The 22,973-nt window shown below is 44.1% G+C and overlaps 1 protein-coding gene across 2 annotated transcripts in view; it reads left to right on the forward strand.

The window, feature by feature from the left end:
* BORCS5 (BLOC-1 related complex subunit 5) overlaps positions 1–22,973 on the forward strand; it is a 125,508-nt gene that overhangs the window by 87,145 nt on the left and 15,390 nt on the right. For both annotated transcript variants that reach the window (XM_062194842.1, XM_062194841.1), the window contains exon 3: positions 6,343–6,500. In XM_062194842.1, the coding sequence (XP_062050826.1) occupies positions 6,343–6,500 (158 nt within the window). The remainder of the gene's footprint in view (positions 1–6,342; positions 6,501–22,973) is intronic.

Here is a 22,973-nt window from a genome sequence, read left to right on the forward strand (position 1 = left end):
AAATCTTTTAAAACTATTATTCCTGAGATTCCTTGTGTAAACCTAGCAAATCTAGATAGACTGGTGCCTCCCACCCAGTTTTACACAATGATAGCACACTCTGTGCACTGTTCTGTGCACTTGTTGAAATTATCTAATACTTTGTCTTTTTTTTTCTCCCTGCAAATACATAACGAGCTTCTTTATCCTTTTCTGTGTTCACATACTAATATTTATGGGTGGATGTACCTTGGTTTAATTAGTAAGTTCTCATCGTGGAACATTGATGTGTGTGCTTTTTGCTATTATAGTCACTTTGTGCAAGCGTGAACTCTCTTGCACAAAGGGACTAAAAGAAATTCATGAAAGTTGTGTAGTGTGAGAAAGCTACGCATGGCTTGAAAAGTTTTTTTGTACCAACATAAACCTATTTTCCTTTTTTTTTTTTAAGATTTATTTTATTTTTTTGAAAGAGTTACAGAAAGAGGTAGAAACAGAGAGGTCTCCCATCTGCTGGGTCACTCCCCAGATGGCCACAATGGCTGGAGCTGCGCCGATGCAAAGGCAGGAGCCAGGAGCTTCCTCCAGGTCTCACATGTGGGTGCAGGGGCCCAAGGACTTGGGCCATCCTCCACTGCTTTCCCAGGCCATAGCAGAGAGCTGGATCAGAAGAGTTGCAGCTGGGACTAGTACTGGCGCCCATATATGATGCTAGCGCTTTAGGCCAGGGCTTTAACTTGCTGTGGCTCAGCGCTGGCCCCATAAACTTATTTTCTAAGTCTGTACTTTAAAGAACTTTGTGTAACCCCTTGTATTCGTGTTACGCGTAACAGCCTGTGTGGTTATGTATGTGTAAGTTGCAGAAAGTGAAACCAGCTGCATCAGAGGCTGTGTGCATTTGTAGCTCTTGTCCATGCCAAATTGTCCTCCACAGAGGTGTTAGTGACTTAGTCAGCAAGGCCCGTCTCCTCACAGCTCCACCTATAGAAGATTGTTCATACTTTTGGGTTTTTACCAACTTGCCAGGTGAGAGTTAAGCTTGCAGTGGAATTTTAATCTTTTTTTTTTTTTTTTTTTTTTTTTTTTTTTTTATTGTGAGCAAGGTAGTGCATCTTTTCTTGGGGTGGAGGCATTGGTATTTCCTCTTATAACTTCCTTATGTTAATTTTTTAATTTGCCAATTTCTGAGAGCTCTTAATATATTAAGGTTACCTTTTGTGATATGGATTGCCAGCAATTTCCCCAGGTTTTTGTAATTTTAAAAAAATATTAACTTATTTGGGCCGGTGCCGTGGCTTAACAGGCTAATCCTCCGCCATGTGGCACCGGCACACCGGGTTCCAGTCCCGGTCGGGGCGCTGGATTCTATCCAGGTTGCCCCTCTTCCAGGCCAGCTCTCTGCTATGGCCCGGGAAGGCAGTGGACGATGGCCCAAGTGGTTGGGTCCTGCACCCCATGGGAGACCAGGAGAAGCACATGGCTCCTGGCTTTGGATCAGCGCGATGCGCTGGCCGCAGCGGCCATTGGAGGTTGAACCAACGGCAAAAAAAAGGAAGACCTTTCTCTCTGTCTCTCTCTCTCACACTATACACTCTGCCTGTCAAAAAAATAAATAAAATAAAAATATTAACTTATTTGAAAGAGTTACAGAGAGTCAGAGGCAAAGAGAGAGAGAGGTCTTCCATCCGCTGGTCCACTCCCCAAATGGCTGGAACTAGATCTATCTGGAGCCAGGAATTTGCTCTGGGTCTCCCATGGGGGTACAGGGGCCCCAGGACTTGGGCCATCTTTTGCTGCTTTCCCAGGCCATAGCAGAGAGCTGAATCAGAAGTGGAGCAGCCAGGTATCGAATTGGCACACATTTGGGATGCCAGCATCACAGGCAGCGGCTTTACCACTGTGCCACAGCGCTGGCTTGTGTTTTTTGTCTTGCGAAGTCTTGATTTTTATATTATTGAATTTCATCAGTGTTTTGTCTTGATGGTTTTTGCATAATTGTAGCCCACCTTTTTTTTTTTTTAAAGATTTATTTATTTAATTGAGTCAGTGTTACTGAGGGGCAGGAGGTGGGGTGGAGAGGGGAGAGATATCTTTCATCTGCTGGTTCACTCCCAAATGACTTCAATGGCCCAGGCTGGGCCAGACTGAAGCCAGGAACCTAAGACTATATCCAAGTTTCCCACACAGGTGCAGGAGCCCAAGCACTTGGGCCATCTTCCACTGCTTTCTCAGGCACATTAGCAGGAAGCTGGATCAGAAGTCGAGCAGCTAACACTCGAACCAGTGCCCATATGGGATTCCAGCATTGCAGGCAGAGGTTTAACCTGCTGTACCACAGTGCCGGTCCCGCACTAACCCATTATGATGGCACAGAATCATTCATTCTTTGTTCCATGGTGGCTCTTTTAATCTTAGATGGACAGCAAAAAGCTTTTGGTACCATCCCCCAAGTTTTCATCCCCAAAACTGTGTTCATTGCAGTGATAAGGCATCCATTGATGATTTTGTGAGGGAAGTGTAGTGGCCTGAAAAAAAAAAATCCCCATTGTATTAGTGCAGGCACTCTGAGAAACTAGCAGTTTATGATACAAGTAAATATGCATGACCCAACAATTGGATTTTTTGGGCATTTATCCCAGAGAAATGAAAGTGTATGTTTACACAAAAACATGTATATGACTGCTCACAGCAGCTTTGTTAGTAATAGCCCCAAACTGGAAACCACCCAAATGTCCTTCAGTGAGTGAATGGTTAAACAAGCTCTAGCACATATACACCCTGGAATACTACTCAGAAATGAAAAGGAGTGAACTATTGAGACCTCTGTAAAATAGATGATGTCCTGACTTGTTAGCTTGAGTGAAAAAAAAATCCCAAAGGTTATATATTGTTTTATTCCATGTATATGGCATTTTTGAAAAGAAAAACCTTTAAAATGGTGAACTGATGAGTGGTTGCAGAGTGTAGGATCGAGAGGGAAATGGGAGAGAGTTATATATGGTTATAAAAGCAATACAGAAACTTTTATGGTGATGGAACTTTGCAGTATCTGACTATGGTGGGGGAAATATCTTCCACCTGTGGAAAAAAATTGTATAGAAGTAAATACACAGGCATGAGAATGTGCAGCAGAATGGGGTGAATCTGAACGACATCAGTGAATTATATCACTGTCAATATCCCGAGTGTGGTATTATACTATAGTTCTGTAAGGTGCTGCAACTAGGGGAAATGGGATAAAATGTACGCTTTATCCTAAAATAAATTTTATCCTAAAAAAAACATAGACCCTTATTTCTGCCAGTAGCAGATTCTCCAAAAGATACCACCTGAAGGCAGGTTGAATTTGAGCAACTGGTGCTGTCCTGTGCTAAGCCTCCTAGGGGGTCAGCTGAGGGACCTAGTGCTGGCAGTAGAATGTGGGGAAGCAGAGGAGCACCTTGCATTCCTACCCTGCACTCTGCTCTTTCAGGCCACATGCAGAGCTGAGAGTGTGTCCAGTGATTCTCTGATAGCCCAACTGGGTAGATCATCATACAGTCATTGGTGGGGGAACCAGAGAGAAGAACATTGGCTTAAGCTCCAACACATCAGAACAGTGAGGGTTTGATGATAGTAGCTGGGGAGCAGGGATGGGGAAGGATTCTCAACATGAGCTTTGTTGTGGGCGTGTTGTCCTGGTCATGCCCAGCATGGGCCCTATTGTCTTATATAGTATTTGATGTACTTTATGCTGCAGCGTTGTCTCTAGAATGAGACACAGCATGGCCTGGCTTGTGGTTCAAGTGTGGTAGGAGACCCCTGGGATTCCCATGACTCTGCTAGGGAGTCTCTGAGGTTAAAACTATTTTTGTAATAATACTTAGACATTATATCCTCATTCTCTCACAAGAGTACAGTGGAATTTTCAAGGGGTTACTTGAAGCAAAGTAACAATGGATTAAATACAGAAGCATATATGAGAATACAGGAAGTAAAGGTGGGATTCAAACTCAGGCACTCAGATATGGGATGTAGGCATCCCAATACAGTAGATATAAAAATATAAGCTAGTATCACTCCTCTCACTTTTTAAAAAAAATTTATTTATTTATTTATCTGAATGGCATAGTTAAAGAGAGGCAGAGGCAGAGAAAGATCTTCTATCTGCTGGTCCACTACCCAAATGGCTTCAATGGCCAGAGCTGGGCCTATCTGAAGCCAGGAGCCAGGAGCTTCTTCTGGGTCTCCCATGCAGATGCTGGGGCCCAAGGACTTGGTCCATCTTCTACTGCTTTCCCAGGCCATAGCAAAGAGCTGGATCAGAAGTGGAGCAGCCGGGATTCGAACCAGCACCTATATGGGATGCTGGCACTGCAAGCAGCAGCTTTACCCACTTCGCCATAGCACTGGCCTCTTCTCTCACTTTGTTTTAGAAAATTTAAGGTAGAGTTACAGACAGTGAGAGAGAGAGAGACAGAGAGAAAGGTCTTCCTTCCGTTGGTTCACTCCCCAAATGGCTACAACAGCTGGAGCTGCGCTGATCCAAAGCCAGGAGCCAGGTGCTTCATTCCAGTCTCCCATGTGGGTGCAGGCACCCAAGGACATCTTCTACTGCTATCCCAGGCCACAGCAGAGAGCTGGACTGGAAGAGGAGCAGCCGGGACTAGAACCAGTGCCCCTCTGGGTTGCTGATGCCGCAGGCAGAGGATTAACCTAGTGTGCCACGGCGCTGGCCCCAGTATTTTTCTTAAAATATGTTATCATACAATGGAGTTGTTATTTGGAAATGTTTTAACATCTAGGAATTTTCTGAGTTTTAATTTTTAATAAGCGAAAGCTCTCTGAAGTCCTCAGTAATTGCTGACAAAGTGTAAGTATTTCTGACACCTGACAGCCAGAGACCACTGTCCTGGCAGGGAGCAGTCCCCGGGTCAGGAGGCCTTGCTCTGGTCAGGGCTCTGCTTGGCGAGTCAGCACAAGTCATTTAGCCTCTTGAGTTGACTTCTTCTGTAAATGTTAATAATTACCCTGTTCTACACACTTTACCTTAAAGAAAAGTGAGGTAATGATGCTGAAAATATAGTGCCCTATGGAAGTGTAAGGGAGTTTTACAAGTTTACAGCTAAACTGAATTTGAAAGAAAATGTTAGCAATGAGTTTCTGGCATGTTACCTGACAGGCCATTTTTTCCATCTTAGCATCACCTTCCAGCAGTCTCCTTACACATTTTATTACTTTTTTTTTCACTTTCTCTGGAAACTCTTAATTATGAAAAGGGATTAGATAAATTATTTCTAATCTTGTCAACCATGATTGGATTTATATCCTTATTACCTTGAAATGATGTGGTAAGGTCAGAGGCTCTATCTAATTTTTTTGAAAGGCACAACAAAAGGGAGAACCAAAGCAAGCAAGAGAGATCTTCCATCTACTGGTTTACTCCTCAAATGCTCCCAACAACCAGAGGTGGCCAGGTTGAAGCCAGGAACTCCATCTGGTCTTCCATGTGGGTGGCAGGGACCCAAGTAACTTGAATTGTCATCTGCTATCTCCATGGGTGTGCATTTACAAGAAGTAAAGGTGGGATTCAAACTCAGGCACTCAGAGATGGGATGTAGGCATCCCAAGCAGTGGCTTAACCCATTGCACTGCAACACCACCCCCAGGAGCTACTAACTGTGTGACTTTCAGAAAGTTATTGTTGAGGCCGGCATTGTAGTGAAGCAGGTTAAGCTGCCACTTGCAATGCTGGCATCCCATATGGGTGCTGGTTTAGGTCCTGGCTGCTCCACTTCCAATCCAGCTCCCTAGATCCAACCTGGGAACGCAGCAGCAGATGGCCCAGGTGCTTGGGCCTCTTGTCACCGACATGGGAGACTTAGAGGAAGCTCCTAGCTTCTTGATTTGGCCTGGCCCAGCCCCAGTCATTGTGGCCATATGGGGAGTGAACCAGTGGAAATCCCCATCTCTCTCCTCTGTGTTTGTCTCTGTCTCTGTCTCTCTGTCTCTCTCTCTCTCTGTGTGTGTGTGTGTCTGTCTTGTCTGTCTTTCCCTCTCTCTGTAATTTTTTCAGATGTATAAATAAATCTTTTTTAAAAAAAGTTATTTAACCTCACTGTTTCTTGGCTTCCTCATCTATAAAATGGAGCTAACAATACCTTTCTAGGTCAATTATAGATATGAAAAACTGCACAGGACTGACTAAAGCGCTTGGTAAGTAATTCATATTGTAAGTGATAGTTGTACTGTCATTAGCATATAACAAATGATGCAAGATTACCCTATCTTCAGTGAACTTAATAAACTACTTCATTTACAAGTTTGTTAGGAACAGTTTCCATTTTATTTCATTCTGTTTTTTTTTTTTTTTCCTTTTTGAAGGGCTTTTGAGTGGCCAGACTTCCCCAACAAATACCAAACTGGAGAAACTGGATTCTCAGCAGGTGCTGCAGCTCTGCCTCCGCTACCAGGATCACCTGCATCAGTGTGCGGAGGCCGTGGCTTTTGATCAGAATGCGCTGGTTAAAAGAATCAAAGAGGTACGGAGTGCAGCAGCATGCCGTGGCGGACTCATTATTTCGATTCCTTGCAACTCCTGACTCCTTTTCTTCTGGGCAGGATAGCCAGTGACCCTGGCTTTATGGGAAGTAGTCATTCTCTATCTAAGAACTAACATTTGTCCCCACTGCTTTGAGGGGATTGTTTGTCGCAGCCTTAAAATGTGATGAAAAGAGCGGTTCACAGTGCTAGGCTAAGCTGAACTTTGAATCCTGGGTCACTGCTCTTTTGCCTGGGTGAGTTGCTTAACTTCTGTTAGTTTCAGTTTCCTTGTGTGCAAAATGGGGCTGATAATAGTAACCTACCCCAAGGGTTCTGAATGGCACTGAAATTGCTTAGTAAATGGCAAACATTATTAGTATGTATAAAATCTTGCCATACTAATTTGCTCTAGCAGCATAATATCTTTGAATTGACTTTAGCTGTTTCCTGAGTATAATTTGTATTTTGTTTTCAGGTAGGTTATCATTTCTTCGAAAGCAGGACGTCTAGCATCTCCCTCATTACGTGCAAAGCTCAGTGGTTTTTCTTGATTTTATATATGGAAACAATTATGCTTACTTAGCTTCCATGGTTTTTTGAGGAAAGAAGCAACATAATTGCGTGAAAGTACTTAGTAAACTAAAGAGCATGGCACAGATGTTATGTAATTATTAATAACCTTAAATAAGTACTACTTTCAAGCTCCTACATGTGTGTCATTGACCAGCGTGTTGCATGGCACAGCTCTGGGAGCACCAAGGAGTCAGGAAATACATCTCCTATAGTGCTCAGTCAAGAAGGGCTAATACTCTTGATACCTTGAAGTAGTGTCATATAAAGAAAATGTCAGGAGCTCTGTCTTGGAGAGAACACTTAGGTGAATGGCACTCCCTGGATTTGTTTAACAAAATGACCCTGGGCATTAACTCTGGTGAGAGAAGAAGATGGATGTGAAGAAATCCACAAGAGATGGATTACAGATCACTGCAAATTACTTTTCACTTACTGTTGGAGGTAGTGCATGCTTGGAATTATGAAGTAGTCATTAGTTATATGGACGGATTTAAATTTGCCAGCACCTCTAACATTTCAGTACTTAACTTTCATAAAACGTTTACATTTATAATGCTGTTATTTACAAAACTGTTGCATATGGTCTTTCGTATTAGTTGGCCTTGATGTGACCTTTCATGTGTTATTAACTTACTTCACTACGTTATAGTCTACAAAATAAGACTTGCATCAGGATCCCTTAGGCTTTTTGTTAGTTTTCATACTGAGTTCTCCCCTCTTCCCAGTAGGTATAGGGTGCAGTCTGTGAATCTTTAAAAAATTTTTTTTATTTGGGGCCAGCATAGTGATGCAGCAGGTTAAGTGCCACCTGTAGTGCCAATATACTATATAGATTCTGATTTGAGTCCTGGCTGCTCTATTTCTGATCCAGCACTCTGCTCAAGCACTTGGGAAAGCAATGGAAGATGGCCCAGGTACTTGGGCCCCTGCCACCCACCTGGGAGACCAGGATGGAGTTCCAGGCTCTTGACTTTCGCCTGGCCCAGCCCCAGCCACTGCAGCCACTTGGGGAGTGAACCAGCAAATGTAAGATTGATCTCTCTCTGTCTTTCTTTCTCTCTCTGTAACTCTGCTTTTTTTTTTTTTTAAACTTATTTTCATTTTATTTGAAAGGCAGAGAGATCTCCCATCTGCCAGTTCACTTACCAAATGCCTGCAATGTCCAGGGTTTGGCCAGGTTCTAGCCATGACCCTGAAACTGAAACCGAGTCACACACATGAGCGCCAGGGACCCAGGTACTTGAGCCATCATTTGCTGCTTCCCAGGATATGCGTGAGCGGGAAACTGGATCAGAAGGAGTGTAGCCAGGATTTGAACCAGGCACTCTGAAATGAGAGTCCCAAGCTGTGACTTATCCACTGTACCACATGCCCGTCCTGAGTCACTGTTTTAATAAGGTTACCAGATGATATTGATGTCATGTTCAGTAGCTGAAGTTGGGGAACCACTAGCCCTGAGCACTGCTTTCTCACAATGGGTCCCACATAAAGAAGATCAAACTTTTGGCATAGTCCATCACCATTTCCTTTTAGAGTCACAGTGTGTATTATCTTACTTCCTTTGAGTCTTTCAGTGAAGAAAACCACTTTTCAAACCTGTTTGACCTTAGAACCTTCATTTTGGATCATATCTATTTATATCCCATGGAAGTAGTGGACTTGGAACACTTTTTGGGAACTGCTATAGTAGTCATTAGACTTTACCATTTTTTACTATTGCTCAAGAAATTAACTAGGACATCAACAGGAGAATATCTTAGAATAGTAAATTGGTTAGGGAGAGATCTATCTTCTGTCTGCTGGTTTACTTCCCAAATGCCTACAGCAGCTAGGGCTGAGCCAGGCTAACTCCAGGAGCCTGGAAGTCAATCCAGATCTACTATGTAGGAGACAAGAGCCCAAGAACTTGAGCCATCATCAGCTGCCTTCCACGGTGCACCAGTAGGAAGCTGGATAAGAAGTGGAGGAACCAGAACTCAAACTGCTACTCCTATATGGGATACAGTTGTCTCAAGCTGCAGTTTAACCTGCTATACCACAACACCCACCCCATTAATAGGCTTTTTGGTGCTTTGTATCTTTTTTTTTAAGTCCCCTAATGGCCGGCACGGTAATAGTAGGCTAAGCCTCCACTTGCAGTGCTGTCATCCCATATGGGTGCTGGTTCATGTCCTGCCTGCTCCTCCTCTTTTTATATTTTTAAAGATTTTATTTATTTGAGAGAGTTATAGACAGTGAGAGGGAAAGACAGGAAGAAAGGTCTTCCATCTGTTGGTTCACTCCCCAAATGGCCGCAACAGCCAGAGCTGTGCCAATCCAAAGCCAGGAGCCAGGTGCTTCTTTCTAGTCTCCCCTGCTGGTGCAGGGGCCCAAAGCCTTGGGCCATCCTCCACTGCTTTCCTAGGCCATAGCAGAGAGCTGGATTGGAAGAGGAGCAGCCGGGACTAGAACCAGCGCCCATATGGGACACTGGCGCCACAGGCAGAGGATTAACCTGCTGTGCCAAGGCACCGGGCCCCCGCCTGCTCCTCTTATGATCCAGCTCCCTGCTAATGGCCTGGGAAAGTAGTGGAAGATGGCCCAAATCTTTGGACCCCTGTACCCATGTGGGAGACATGGAAGAAGCTCCTGGCCTCCTGGCTTCGAATCAGCCCAGTTCTGGCTGTTGCAGCCATTTGGGGAGTGAACCAGCATATGGAATACCTCTCTGTGTCTCTACCTTTCTCTAGCTCTGCCTCTCAAATAAATAAATGAATCTTTAAAATAAAATAAAATAAAATAAAATAAAAGATTTTTAAAAAGTCTCCTAACCTATATGTTATATGAGTTGTTTCATAATTTAGGAGAGTGGCACAAAGAGATTGACTAGCTCAGTGTCAGAAAGCTGGGTAAAGTATTCTGTAAGTGGTAAAGCTAGACAGAACTTGTCATTACATGACATTTTCAAGACTTTAAGGCAGTGTTCTTTGGCTCTTAGCTACAGTAGAATCACCTACAAATTTTTTTCCTCCAGGATAGATGATAGAAAGTTTTGTACTTACACCTAAGAAGCCAAATGCAGTGATCCTTCATATACTCATTACCTAGCTACTTGTAGGTGTCAACTTGCAAACACTTCTTCACAGATGCCTCTAATCATTCCTTAACCTTCTCCCTCACTGATCTGTTTTATAGTAATTTCAAGATGGGTCATTTCATTCATAAACACATGCTTATGTATCTTTAAAAATAAGGAATTCTTTAAAACATGTTTAAATTTGAATTAATTTTAGACTTAGAGAAAGATGACAGAAATAACTCAGCGACTACTTGTGTGCCTTCCATACAGCTTCTTCCTCCAAAGTATCATCTCAGTAACCTCAGTGCAGCCATCAAAACCAAGGAAATTAGTACTGGTACAATGCTGTTAACTAAATGGACACCTTATTTGAATTTTACTAGTTTTTCCACTAAGATTTAAAAATATAGCCACAATGTTGTTATACTTAAAATATTCAATAGTTACACTTGAATTAATTCAGTATGGCAGAGATACTTCTAAGAAAATACTAATATCTAAATCTCATTCTGAGCCAATTAAAATATTAAAAAAATTTTTTTTTAATTTATTTGAAAGATATTAAGAGAGAGAGAGAGAGAGAGAGAGAGAGATATCTTCCATCTACAGGTTCACTCCCCAAATAGCTGCAACAGCCAGGTCTGGGCCAGGTCAAAGCCAGGAGCCAGGAACTCTGTTCTGGACCATCAAGTGGGTGGCAGGAGCTTTTTCCACCGCCTTCTCAGGCACATTAACAGGGAGCTGGATTGGAACCAGAGCAGCCAGGACTCTTCAATGTAGGATTTCAGCATTGCCAGCAGTGGCTTAAGCCACTGAGCCACAGCACTGGCTCAGTGAATTGTAGGGAGGAGAGAAAAGGAGTGAGAAGTCCGGGTATTGGGGAAAACAGCTATACCCATTTCTGGTTCAGCTAAAAACTCAAAAGAATTGACCTTTGCTGTTGTTAGATTTGGGTGATGCTCTCAAATGAAAAATTTGTAAATTTGTGTGAGCCCTGAGGAGAAGGGGGGTAGTTTTCTTCACAAACAGTCTTGTAGTATAAGGGTACTTCAGAAAGTTCCTGGACAAATGGAATTAAAAGATAATGTGCATTTTAGACAAACATTTGAAGACGTTCTTGCATACCTTGATCTAGTTTCCTTAATGGTTCTAGGATCATCTCTCCATCAGCCAGCCAGCATTGCTGAGCGACTATTGGGGACCCACTTAGTGGGAGCTCCTTTGAGGGTTATGGAGAAATGTGATGTTGTCCCTGCCCTCGGAGTGCTTAGGCTGGGTGAGGGAATGAAGGTACATGGAGCAAAAAATATGGGAGTGATCAATGATGTGTGCTCAGATATGGCTCTAAGTTTTGTAAGCATTAAGGATAAGGATGTCCTGGAGTACATGAGGTTTAAGTGGGGCTTAGAGGAAAATCAGAATTTGGCACATGAATGCAGATAAGATGTGGGGGGAACACGGTAGGCAGAAGAATAGCTTGAGAATCTTCGAAAAAATTAACTCGACGGCTTTGTGAACAGTGAGGAAGCTTGCTAGCATGTTGGTGAGCTCGCTCATAGATCTCTTCCCTGTGTCAAAACCTGTAGAATGTCAGAGGTAGAGGGTAGTCAAGACACTTTGGACTGACTGCTCTCTCATTTTTAAGATAAAGAAATGGAAACCTTTAGAGAAGGTGAGCAGTTTGTCCAGGGTCACACTTAAATCAAAGTTGTGAATATCATAGAAGAGTTATTTTTTCTTCAGGTGGTATACTTCAACATGTTTACAAGCAATGGGAAGAGCAGAAGAGACAAGATCAGAGATGAAGGGAGAAAAGGGAATTCTTAGAGCAGCAAGGTCTCTGTGGAAGCAAAAGAGGATGGGACTTAGAACTCTGTGGGCAATCTTAGGTTTATGAGGAGAGGGTGCCTGGCCCAGACCACATACACCCCAGAGCTAGTGTAGCCAGTGAGGAAGAGGGGAGGTCGGGAGTGACCATGGTGATTGTCCAGTAGTGAGGTAGGGAACACTACCTCAGAGAGGCTGGAATACTCAGCTGAGGTGGGAACACCTTTACTTGGTATTGTGAGCCGCTTGGCATAATGGTTCTGAGTGCATTGCCAAGTTCAAATCCTGGTCCTGCTTCCAAGTAGCTGTGTGACTTTGGACAGGTTATTCTTTCTGAGCCTCAGTTTCCTTTTCTGTTCAGTGGCATAGTAGTGTATCCACCTCAGAGTAGATTTTGTGAGGATTAAATGAGTTATTGTGTGGAAAGTACCTAGGGTCATACTTTGCCATAGAGTAAGCGTTGTCATTCTCTTTACAAATTTATTTGAAAAGCAGAGAGATATCTTCCATCCACTGGTTCAATCTTCAAATGCCTGCGACAGCCAGGGCTGGACCACACTGAAGCCAGGAGCCAGGAACTCCATCTATGTTTCTCACATGTGTGGTAGAAACCTAAGAACTTCAGCCATCCTCGGATACTTTACCACTTGCGTGAGTAGGAAGCTGGACAAGAAGCAGAGCAGCTGGTACGTGAACCGGCACTCTGATATGGGATCCAGTGTCACAGGTGGTAACGTATCCAGATGTGCCTCAATGCCAGCCCTAGACCACCTTCTTAACGAAGATAAAGCTATTAGGTTTATCTAATTATTTTTAAAATTTTACTTATTTATTTGAAAGAGAAGCCAAGAACAAAGATTGTATCCGTGGGTTGCCTCCCCAAATGCCTGCAATAGCCAGGGGTAGGCCAGACTAAAGTTAGGATATGAAAGCTCAACCTCCCATGTGAGTGCAGGGATTCAACTACTTGAGCCATACCTTCTGCCTCCTAGGGTGTACATTAGCAGGAAGCTGGAACACAGAGCAGAGCTGAGAATTGAACCTAGGTATTCTGATATGGGATGCAAATGTCTCAAGTGGCATCTTACCTGCTATGCCGAACGCCAACCCCTAGGTTTATTTTGTTAAAGTTACTGCATGCTTGCTCAAAGGTGTTTAATAGGTATTCCCTATAGTTTTAATCCTTAGGTTCCCTGATAAGCATACCATGTTAGCATGAAGCAGTATGAAGTATGGGGATGGGGGTCAGATGAACTACAGGCAAGAGAGAGTTGCAATCCTTAGAAAGGTATGTAATTACAGAGGATTCTGAAGACACTCTAGATTTTTTCTTATTCAGCCCTTTTCAAAGCACAAAGAAACCAAGGTCCCTGAAGTTTATTTGGGATTTGCCCACGAGCTTTCTACTAGTTAATGACCAAGCTATTAGAAGGTGAGTCTGGTTCACCAGATGACCTACATTCTGCTTCTTTGGAATTCTTCATTTCATGTTTAGTTCTTGTTCACACAGAAGCACTCAGCTGGCATTTGAGAGCTACCATTCATGGGCCAGCATGCAGGGCTGGATGGGCTTTCTGCCAACTGCACCATCATGTTGAAGACCCTGCTGGAGCCGTTTTTTAAGTTTTTTACTTTTTGACAGGCAGAGTGGCTAGTGAGAGAGAGAGGCAGAGAGAAAGGTCTTCCTTTTGCCGTTGGTTCACCCTCCAATGGCTGCCGCGGCTGGCGCGCTGCAGCCGGCGCACTGCGCTGTTCCGAAGGCAGGAGCCAGTTAGTTATCCTGGTCTCCCATGGGGTGCAGGACCCAACCACTTGGGCCATCCTCCACTGCACTCCTGGGCCACAGCAGAGAGCTGGCCTGGAAGAGGGGCAACCGGGACAGAATCCGGCGCCCCAACCGGGACTAGAACCCGGTGTGCCGGCGCCACTAGGCGGAGGATTAGCCTGTTGAGCCACGGCGCCAGCCATTTTTTAAGTATTTAACCTAACTTCCTGTACTATATGTCCTCAAGGGGAGAGATTGATCAAGGTTAAGTGAGTGATTTCCAATGTTGCACAGAGAGTCGGGATCACTCTGAGCTTCTTCACTTGAAAGCTGGGTGAGTATGAACCATTAGCCAGGTGAGACAGTTGCTCTGCTTGCCAGCTTGGACTGAAGCTCCTGCAAATGACAACGTTGTTGGATTCCTGTTGCTGCTTTTAGTCGTATTCTGGCAGCAGTTGTTGCTTTCTTGACTTGAAATTATGTAGTGAGTTGGAAATGTTTTGTTTTGTTTTGAATACAGATTTTGCCAAGAGCCTTGAGATACCTAAATTCTTTTTTGCTGAAATACTGAGACAAGGCATTTCAAGAAAATTCTGTGTTCTCTTCTGCCTCACGGATTGTAAAGTTGTTAGTTTGCCGCCTCTTATCTTTGAAGGGGCAGCCTTCCCTGTCAGTAAGACTCCAGCAGCCCCCAGGGCAACAGAAAGGATGTGTGGGGACTGGGCTCATTCCGGTTTGCCTGACTGTGAGGGATGCAGTGGCTGTTTGCTTGGGACTGGCCTCACACTTCGCTTACACCAGCACTGTCCAGCCAGAGAGAAATTCTGGAGGAGGGCCGAATCTAGTTCATTACTCGCCTGTTGGAAACGTAGGCTTGTGTTTTTTGGCAAGGCATGAGCAAAGCCCAGTTATTTGACTGCTCTGAGATTTAACTCCATTCAGATTCTGGGCCCTGACATGTGAGCATGTGAGAACAGCAGTCCCATTCCCCTCCTTATTGCCTGTCCTAAATGTGCCCTTAGTCATCTGGTTCTGCCAGCTCTCCTCATACTGGCTGCATGTGCCAGGCTCTGAAGACTCTGTTCTTCTCTCCCTCCCTCCTGTGAGAGACCCCAGAGTACCCAGAACCTAAAAGCCAATGGGTAGGCAGTATTACGGACACTTGGATTATAGAGATGGAAAGTGGGCCTGGAGAAGATATTCCCTGTTTGTATCACTCTTGGTGAAAAACAGGAATTTTAGCACATTTGACATTACTGCAATGCCTAGAATAATCCCTACCATGTAGATACTTAATAAATGTTAAACAAGTTAATATGCTCTGCAGTTATTTCATCCTGTGACACACAGGCTTTCTCACACTATGAGGGAATATATTAGAGAAGGTTGTATTAGGCAAGGTATTCTAGGCTGCAGCTGTAAATAGGATTCAAAACTGTATAACTCAGGACAATAGAAGTTTATATCTTGCTCTTGTTTAAGGTGGATGTTTGTAGCAAGTGACTCTCCTACGTTGAGTTTAGGGATTTGGGTTGTTTGTAGCATGTGGCACTGCCATTCCCAAAGACCACATTGCTGATAGCATCTCACTGTCAGGTGTGAATAGAGTGATATAGCAAAGATGGAGCTTCTTAGAAGTTAACACTGGACATGTTGTCTGTTACTTTGGCTAGACTTCAGTTCCATGGCCACAGCTACTCCAAAGGAGCCTGTGAAATGCACTGTACGTGTGTGCCCACAGTTATGACCTACATTTTGAACAACTGTATCATCTTTGAACTTGCATTCCTAAAATGTAACTGTAGACCAACTTTCAGATTCATAAGAGCTGGCAAAGTTTCCATGTCAGATTTCACTTGGTTTCAGTCCTCCTGCCAATGAAAACCAAATAACATTAAGAAAACCTTGTGCTTTCAATGATAGATGAAAAAACACAGGACATTGCATTATATATTTGATATGGTTTGAGCTGTGTTAAATATTTTAGAAGATTAGAAAGAAGGAAACATGACAACTGATGAATGGTGGTTGCCCTTTAGTATTGAGATTATCAGTGGTATTTTCTTTTTTTGAAGATTTAATTATTTATTTGCAAGACAGAGTTACAGATAGAGAGAAGGAGAGACAGAAAGAAAGGTCTTCCATCCGCTGGTTCATTCCCCAAATGGCCACAGTGGCCAGAGCTGGGCCAATCTGAAGCCAGGAGTCAATAGCTTCTTCTGGGTCTCCCACATAGGTACAGGCCTAAGCACTTGGTCCATCTTCCACTGTCCTCCCAGGCCAAAAGCAGAGAGCTGGATCAGAAGAGGAGTAGCTGGGACATGAACCGGCACTCATATGGGATGTTGGCACCACAGGCAGAGGCTTACCCTGCTATGCCACAGCACTGGCCCCTGGATGTCTATTTTTTTTTTTTAAATAAAATCTCTATCCTAAACATATTTTTTTAAAAAAATTCAGTTTGGAATACGTCTGTTGTTTTTCTCACAGTGTAGAAATGTGGGAGCCTTAAGAATTCTGTCTCCTTGCCTGCAGAAGTCTGACTCACTGCGTTCAGCATGTGCCTCTTAGGGTTCTGTGTGCCTGTGCCTCTACACCTCCGCTTCACCCCTGAGTCAGTCAGTGCTGTACCAGGCTCTTTTGTAGGGGATTAGGAGTGATCACTAAGCAAAACAAAACTCCCTCCTTCCTATACCTTACACTCCACTGGAGGGAAGAGATAGTAAACAAGGTCAAACAGTTACAGAGCTAGCATGTAAGATGGTGAAAGTGCAGAGAATACATCAAGTGAGAAGGGAGATAGGAAACAGCAGTGGGTAGAAAGGGTGGTCTAGAGAGGCCTTCCTAGAAACGAACATTTAATACAAGGAATAGAGCTTGGGGCAGGTGCTGTGAAGTAGTGGGTAAAGCCACTGCCGGCAATGCCAGCATCCCATATGTGCGCCGGTTCAAGTCCCGGCTGCTCCACTTCCGATCCAGCTCTCTGCTATGGCCTGGATTGGCTCAGTTCTGGCCTGTTGTGGCCATTTGGGGAGTGAACCAGTGGATGGAAGACCTCTCTGCCTCTGCCTCTTTGTAATTCCGCCTTTCAAATATATAAATTAAATAAGTATATCTTAAATAGAGCTAGCCAGGAGGTCCTTCAGTCTAACTCTGCCTTTATGTGAAATAGATCAAATTTTTGGATAATGACAATCACCATACCCAGGACTATTCACGATAATCAATCCGCTCATTGTCATTCTGATCTGGATGTTATCTGCTTCTCTGTCAGTGGTTGATAGGATACTTGTGGATCTGTACTCCTTTAAAAAAAAAAAAAAATCTCAATTCTTTGAAATCTCTGAGATTCCCAAAGGATTTCTCCAGGATGTGTTTCTAAAGCTCGATGCAACAGCCGACTTTGTTCTGCTGACAGACTATGTTGTAAGACTTTAGCTGACATCTGATACTCCACAGTTCTCTTGCTACACATAAGTAGAGAGAGCTTGTCACTTGTCTAAGTCATATCAAACCATTCTGGAACTTGTAGATGCAGAAAGTCCAGGTGAGAGCCAAACTGCAGCTGGGAGCAAAAGGGGTAGCGAACATGAAAGTGTTCTGTGGAACCATAAGGAGCTGTATAAAAGAAAGGATTGTCTTTTTGGAGTTAAGGTCATTTATTTCAAAGACAGCAAGACAAAAAGGAGGAATTGCAAAAATATTGTCCCACAGAAATACGGACATCACTGGCATAGCTAGAGCAAAATTTCAGTAACTTTTTTTCCTGTATTCCAGAGTACTGTAGCCTCTTCTCTTTCTTTCCCCATCTGGAAGTTTAAGAATTGTCTCTTCTGCCCTTGCTGATATTTAGATTCTGTATAGTCACTCATCTATATTTCCATTTTGTATTGTGATGGTCGTAACTGTATCCTTCAAAATCGTGAAATGCAGACCGCTGTCTGGAATCTGCTCCCTGTCTTTGCCTGACGAATCTCGTCCTCCCTTCTGTGCCCACACTGTGTTTGCACTCTGCCTTGGTTGGAAAGGACCTCCTGCTGCGGTGCTCCCCTGGGTGCTCGGGAGACGCTGGATCAGGGTACACAGTAAAGTTAGGTGTAACCTCAGCGGTTAATGATTTGGGTCTGTGGACTCTAGATGAGCCTATGTTGAGAGCAGTCATCCAGCATAATGTCTAGCAGCTCATCATAGTCATGTGCATCAGCCCATGTTGGGTATCGGTGGTTCCTTGCTCACTCATAGGGCAGAGGATTTTATCTGTAACATTATCTCCACACAACCTCTGAGGTCTATGCTGCGAGTCAGAAAGGGTTTGAGTTTAATAGATAATTGGGGCACATAAACTAGTTCATCCAATTTTAGGTGGTGTAGTTACCTTAGCTCAGGTTTAAAAATAGTGAGTATGTTACTTAGATCACATAAACTTACTTTTGTTTCCCTTTAATCCTGGACATTGCAAAGGGGGATTGATGCTAGTGGTGCGGTTCCCAAGTACTCTTCCCCCTGCACAAATGACATCTGCCCTACAAGACTTCTTCCAATGCAGCAGTGACAGAGGGACACTATTTTTTTTTTTTTTTGACAGAGTGGACAGTGAGAGAGACAGAGAGAAAGGTCTTCCTTTGCCATTGGTTCACCCTCCAGTGGCTGCTGTGGCCGGCGCACTGCGCTGATCCAAAGCCAGGAGCCAGGTGCTTCCTCCTGGTCTCCCATGCAGGTACAGGGCCCAAGAACTTGGGCCATCCTCCACTGCACTCCCTGGCCACAGCAGAGAGCTGGACTGGAAGAGGGGCAACCGAAACAGAATCTGGCACCCCGACCAGGACTAGAACCTGGTGTGCCGGCGCCACAGGCGGAGGATTAGCCTATTGAGCTGTGGCGCCAGCCGAGGGACACTATTAAAACTGTTTTTTACATGCTTGCTATGTGCTGGGTCTAGAACAGGCATTTTAAATTAACTATAATGTCATCTAATCGGAAAGATGAACATCATGAGGTTCAGAGACTTATAAAAGGTAATGTGTTTCAGGTTATATCATTGTCATAAGTGGAACTAGGATGCAAACTCAAATCTAAAACCCACATTCAAGACTCCAAAGACATGCCTTTCCATTCTTCTTTTTCCCTCCTTTTGATTCTTTGCTTTTTTTAAAAAAAGATTTATTTTATTTATTTGAAAAGCAGTTACAGAGAGAGAGAGAAAGAGATCTTCCATCTGCTGGTTTGCTCCTCAAATGACTACAACAGGTAGGGCTGAGCCAGGCTAAAGCCAGGAGAAAGGAACTCCATCCAGGTCTTCCAAGTGCATGGCAGGGACACAAGTACTTGGGCAATGATCTGCTTTCCCAGACACAGTAGCAGGGGCCTAGAGCAGAAGTGGAGCAGCCAGAACTCAAAATTGGTGCTCCAATATGGGATGCCAGCATTTCAAGAAGCAGTTTAACCCACTGTACTGCAATACCACGGTGCTGGTACCTGTCTTTACTTCTTTCGAAAATTATTTGTTTATTAGAGATACAGAAGAGAGAGTAAGACAGAGACCTTTCATCTGCTGGTTCATCCCCCACATGCCTGTAAGGGCCAATCCTGAGCCAAGCTGAAGCCAGGAGCTGGGCATAAAATCCAGGTCTTCCCATATGGGCAACAGGGCTTGAGTTATCAGGGTGTGCATTTGTAGGAACCAGAATTGGGACAGGAGCTGGTACTTGAACACAGACACTCTGAAATGGGATGTTGGCATCCCAGGTGGCATCTTAACCACGAAGACAAAAGCCCACCTCTCTTTCCACTTCTTCAAGGGCTTTGTACTCCCTAGCTCTTCTCCTGTTCATGCCCCATGCTCAAACATTTCCCCTACCCAGTGTTCCTTGACAGTATTCTCTTCATGGTACCGCAGTGTAAATCTCCATCCCAAAAGCCATCCTTACAGGATGTTCCACACTTAAAAACAGTAGTAACCCTGCCAAACCACATTCACTTCCTTAGAATGGCAACTCTGCCTTTTTGGGGAGTAACTGTATATACTCACGATCTTGTTCTTGAGAAAGGTTTCTTTCCCGCCCCCCCCCTCCGCCCCCAGCATCTCAATGGACTGTGTTAGAATGAAAGTCGACAGAGAGGGGCGCATCAGAGAAGCCAGTGCAGAGCTGTGCTGAGGGGCTTCGTCCTTCTCCACTGCTGTGTCTGATTCGTCAGAGAGAGAGGGCTGGAGTACGGGGTACAGGGCAGGGGCTTCTCACGGAGGGAGATGTCGGATTCCTGCTCTGGAATCCAAGGGAGGGGAGGAGTGGCATCTTCACCTGCATGCTTTATTTTTACCTCTGACCTATTTATTTTCTTGCTTACTGCCTTTCAGTGCCACTTTCCAGCCTGTTATGGTGGTAGGCGAGGGGTGCCTGCGGGTGGCCCCCTGACTCTCACATGTTTAGGCTGAGGAGCTGCTTCAGCGTTTGGGGATTTCTTTCCTGCTTCCCCACCTAGACACACTGCCTACGGTAAGAAGGCATGAGGGGAAGCCACGCGAGTCACAGAATGCGGATCTGAACAAGTGGGCGGCTCACGTTCCTGAGGCGCGGGTGTCTTTCAGTTCTCTAGAAGTCTTGGATAAAGCTGACTCTTTCTGAAATGTTCACACACATTGGTTGAACTAAGGAGCCAGGGTCACTGCAACACATCCATCATGTAGTAATGGAGGCCACCAGTTTATGGTGTAAGTCACAGCCTGCCCGTTGTTTGTCCCTGGTGCAACAGGAAGTGACAGGCTAATGCAGAGCAGGAGAAAGTGGGGGTTCAGAAGGACGCACACACACACACAGTCTGATATCCTTCTCATCTGATGGACACAGGTGTTTGCTGGATTTTGTCACTTGATTTTTGACAGATTCTTATTTCCCTTATGACCAAAAATGGTGTCTTGGAAAACTTTAGATCATGGCTTTCACTATAGTTAGAGCTGTCTGGCAAGGTGGAACTAACCATGGAAAAGGCCATGTCATTTGTTGGTAGACGTGAGTTTTTCAGACAGTGGACCGTAAGGTGGTTGTGGGCACGTTGCTACCTTTCGGTGGGCAACTGTGCAGTCCAGACCTGCGTCTGTCACTCGAGCTGTGTGGACCTGGGCACACTGCTTCAAGCACTCCTGGTCTGTGGGAGGGGTGGGATCCAGGGAGTCCTCAGGACCCTTGGAACTCTAAGACTCTTTGTTCAAAGCCCCCTTGGTGAGGTCAAGGATTGTGAAATGCTTGTCCAAGTGAAATGTCAGAGTCCCAATTGTCCAAACAGATGTTGCCAGCGAAAATGTCATTCAAGTTTATCTGCTGACAGTTTATTCCCTTTGATTTCCTCTCAGTTTTTGTTTTGTAAATGTCCTTGTTATAGCTGGTAACTTGTTATTTAAAAAGCAAATGTTGGTGGTTAAATTAGAAACCAAAGTGTTTTTCTATTTCATTTGAAACATTAAAAATTGCAATTTAAGTTCACCTGTTAAGGATTTCGAAAAGGTATTGAACACATTGTTTAACCTGGTATTTAATTTGTATGAGTTGCCATTTGAGTTACGATACGGATTGCCGCTTGAATTAATCAGTTCTGTGGAGAATATAGGCAAAGGTAGGCAAAAAAGCACATGTTTGAATTCTGGCCTCACTGCCAATACTAGCAAGGGAACCCTGGACCATGTTGTGTCATCTCCCAGTCCCCATTTCCTCATCTCTAGTAGAATAATGATATTTTTCCTGTAGGATTGTTTGAGGAATAAAGATAATGTACATAGTATGGATTTTGGATAGTTAATGGATACTCAACAGATACGTGTGCCTGTTATATATTATTTAACTATATTAATTAAAAATAACTATTTTAAAGGAGGGTGAGTGTTGGGCCTGGTAGTGAGGGTGCCTACACCCCTGGTCTAGGTTCAATACCCAGCTTCCTCACACAGACCCTGGGAGGCAGCAAGTGATGGCTCAAATATCTGGGATCCTGACACTTGTGTGGGATACTTGGATGAAGTTCCTGGCTCCTAAATGTGGCTCGACCCAGCCCTGGGCCATTGAAGTCATTTGGGAAGTGAACCAGTGAATGGGAGATCTCTGTCTCTTTGTCTCTCAAACAAAGAAATACATTTTAAAAATAACTAGGGATTACAGAATATTGTTTCCTGGGTTTTGACTTCCAAGTCATCCTCATATGATGTGCATAGGTCACCAGCAGAAATAGTTGCACTCGTGTGGGTTTCAGTTTTGTTTAGAACATGTGGACTGAGAGGATTCCTCTTGTCTGACTTACAGGTCAACGGTTTGTGTCTGAGCACAGAAGACAGGGTTATTCACACAAGCTGCCATGACAAACTGTTTGCCACTGTTGACTTCGGATTGTGTTCAGAAACAAGGTCACTTCAAAGTGTCCTGTATGTGGTAATTGATACCATTCACCTGTGGTGTAATTAATGAAGACATCTGCCATTGTTGTCCATTTTGCAAGAGACAGGCATCCAGAAAATATTCATTGGGAGTCCTCTGTGGGAATGGGGGTCTGAAGGGGACAGGAAGCCAGGAATGGGGTTGACCCTGGAAGGTGCATGCTGCAGTCTTGTCTCTCTGTCCTTTGCAGTCTGAACCCCATGAGAGGCCCAGAGGTGCTGGTGTGGTGGGGTTAGAAGAGAGGGTAGGCTGCAATGTGCCAGGCTTTGCCAGGCGGCAAGGGGCATCCTATCCTGCAGCTAATAATGTAAGTCAGAGACAGAAATCATGGGGGAGCTGATGGATGAAACAGGTGCCTAGAGTGGAAAAAGGAGGAACTTCCAGCCAAAAGCAAAAAATTGTTAACTGAGAGCAACCTGTTTTAGAGCCTGTTTGACAGGCCAGGATTGTCACATAGAGGTCCTCATCTCTGTATACTCTGATCGTTTGAAAGTGACCACTGAGATCGGGGTTATGAAGGGTTCTGAGTCCAAATCAGATCTAAGGGTCATCATGATGCATTACTGATGTCTGTCACAGGTGTGGGAGAAGGAAGGTACTCAAGTATAAAGGTATATATAAAGGTACTCAAGTATATTTTATCTTTTAAAATGGAGAAATAATTCACATAATTCACTTTTATGCTACACAGTTTGGTGGTGCTTTTTAGTATACTTGCAAGATTGTGCAATTAACACATGTATGTAATGTAATTCCAAAGCATTGTCATCACCCACAAAAGAAGCCCAGTGCACATTAGCAGTTATTTTCACATTCCCTCAGCCCCTGG

This window comes from Lepus europaeus, chromosome 6 (assembly GCF_033115175.1).
Source record: "Lepus europaeus isolate LE1 chromosome 6, mLepTim1.pri, whole genome shotgun sequence".
In the NCBI taxonomy this organism is placed as follows: Eukaryota; Metazoa; Chordata; class Mammalia; order Lagomorpha; family Leporidae; genus Lepus; species Lepus europaeus.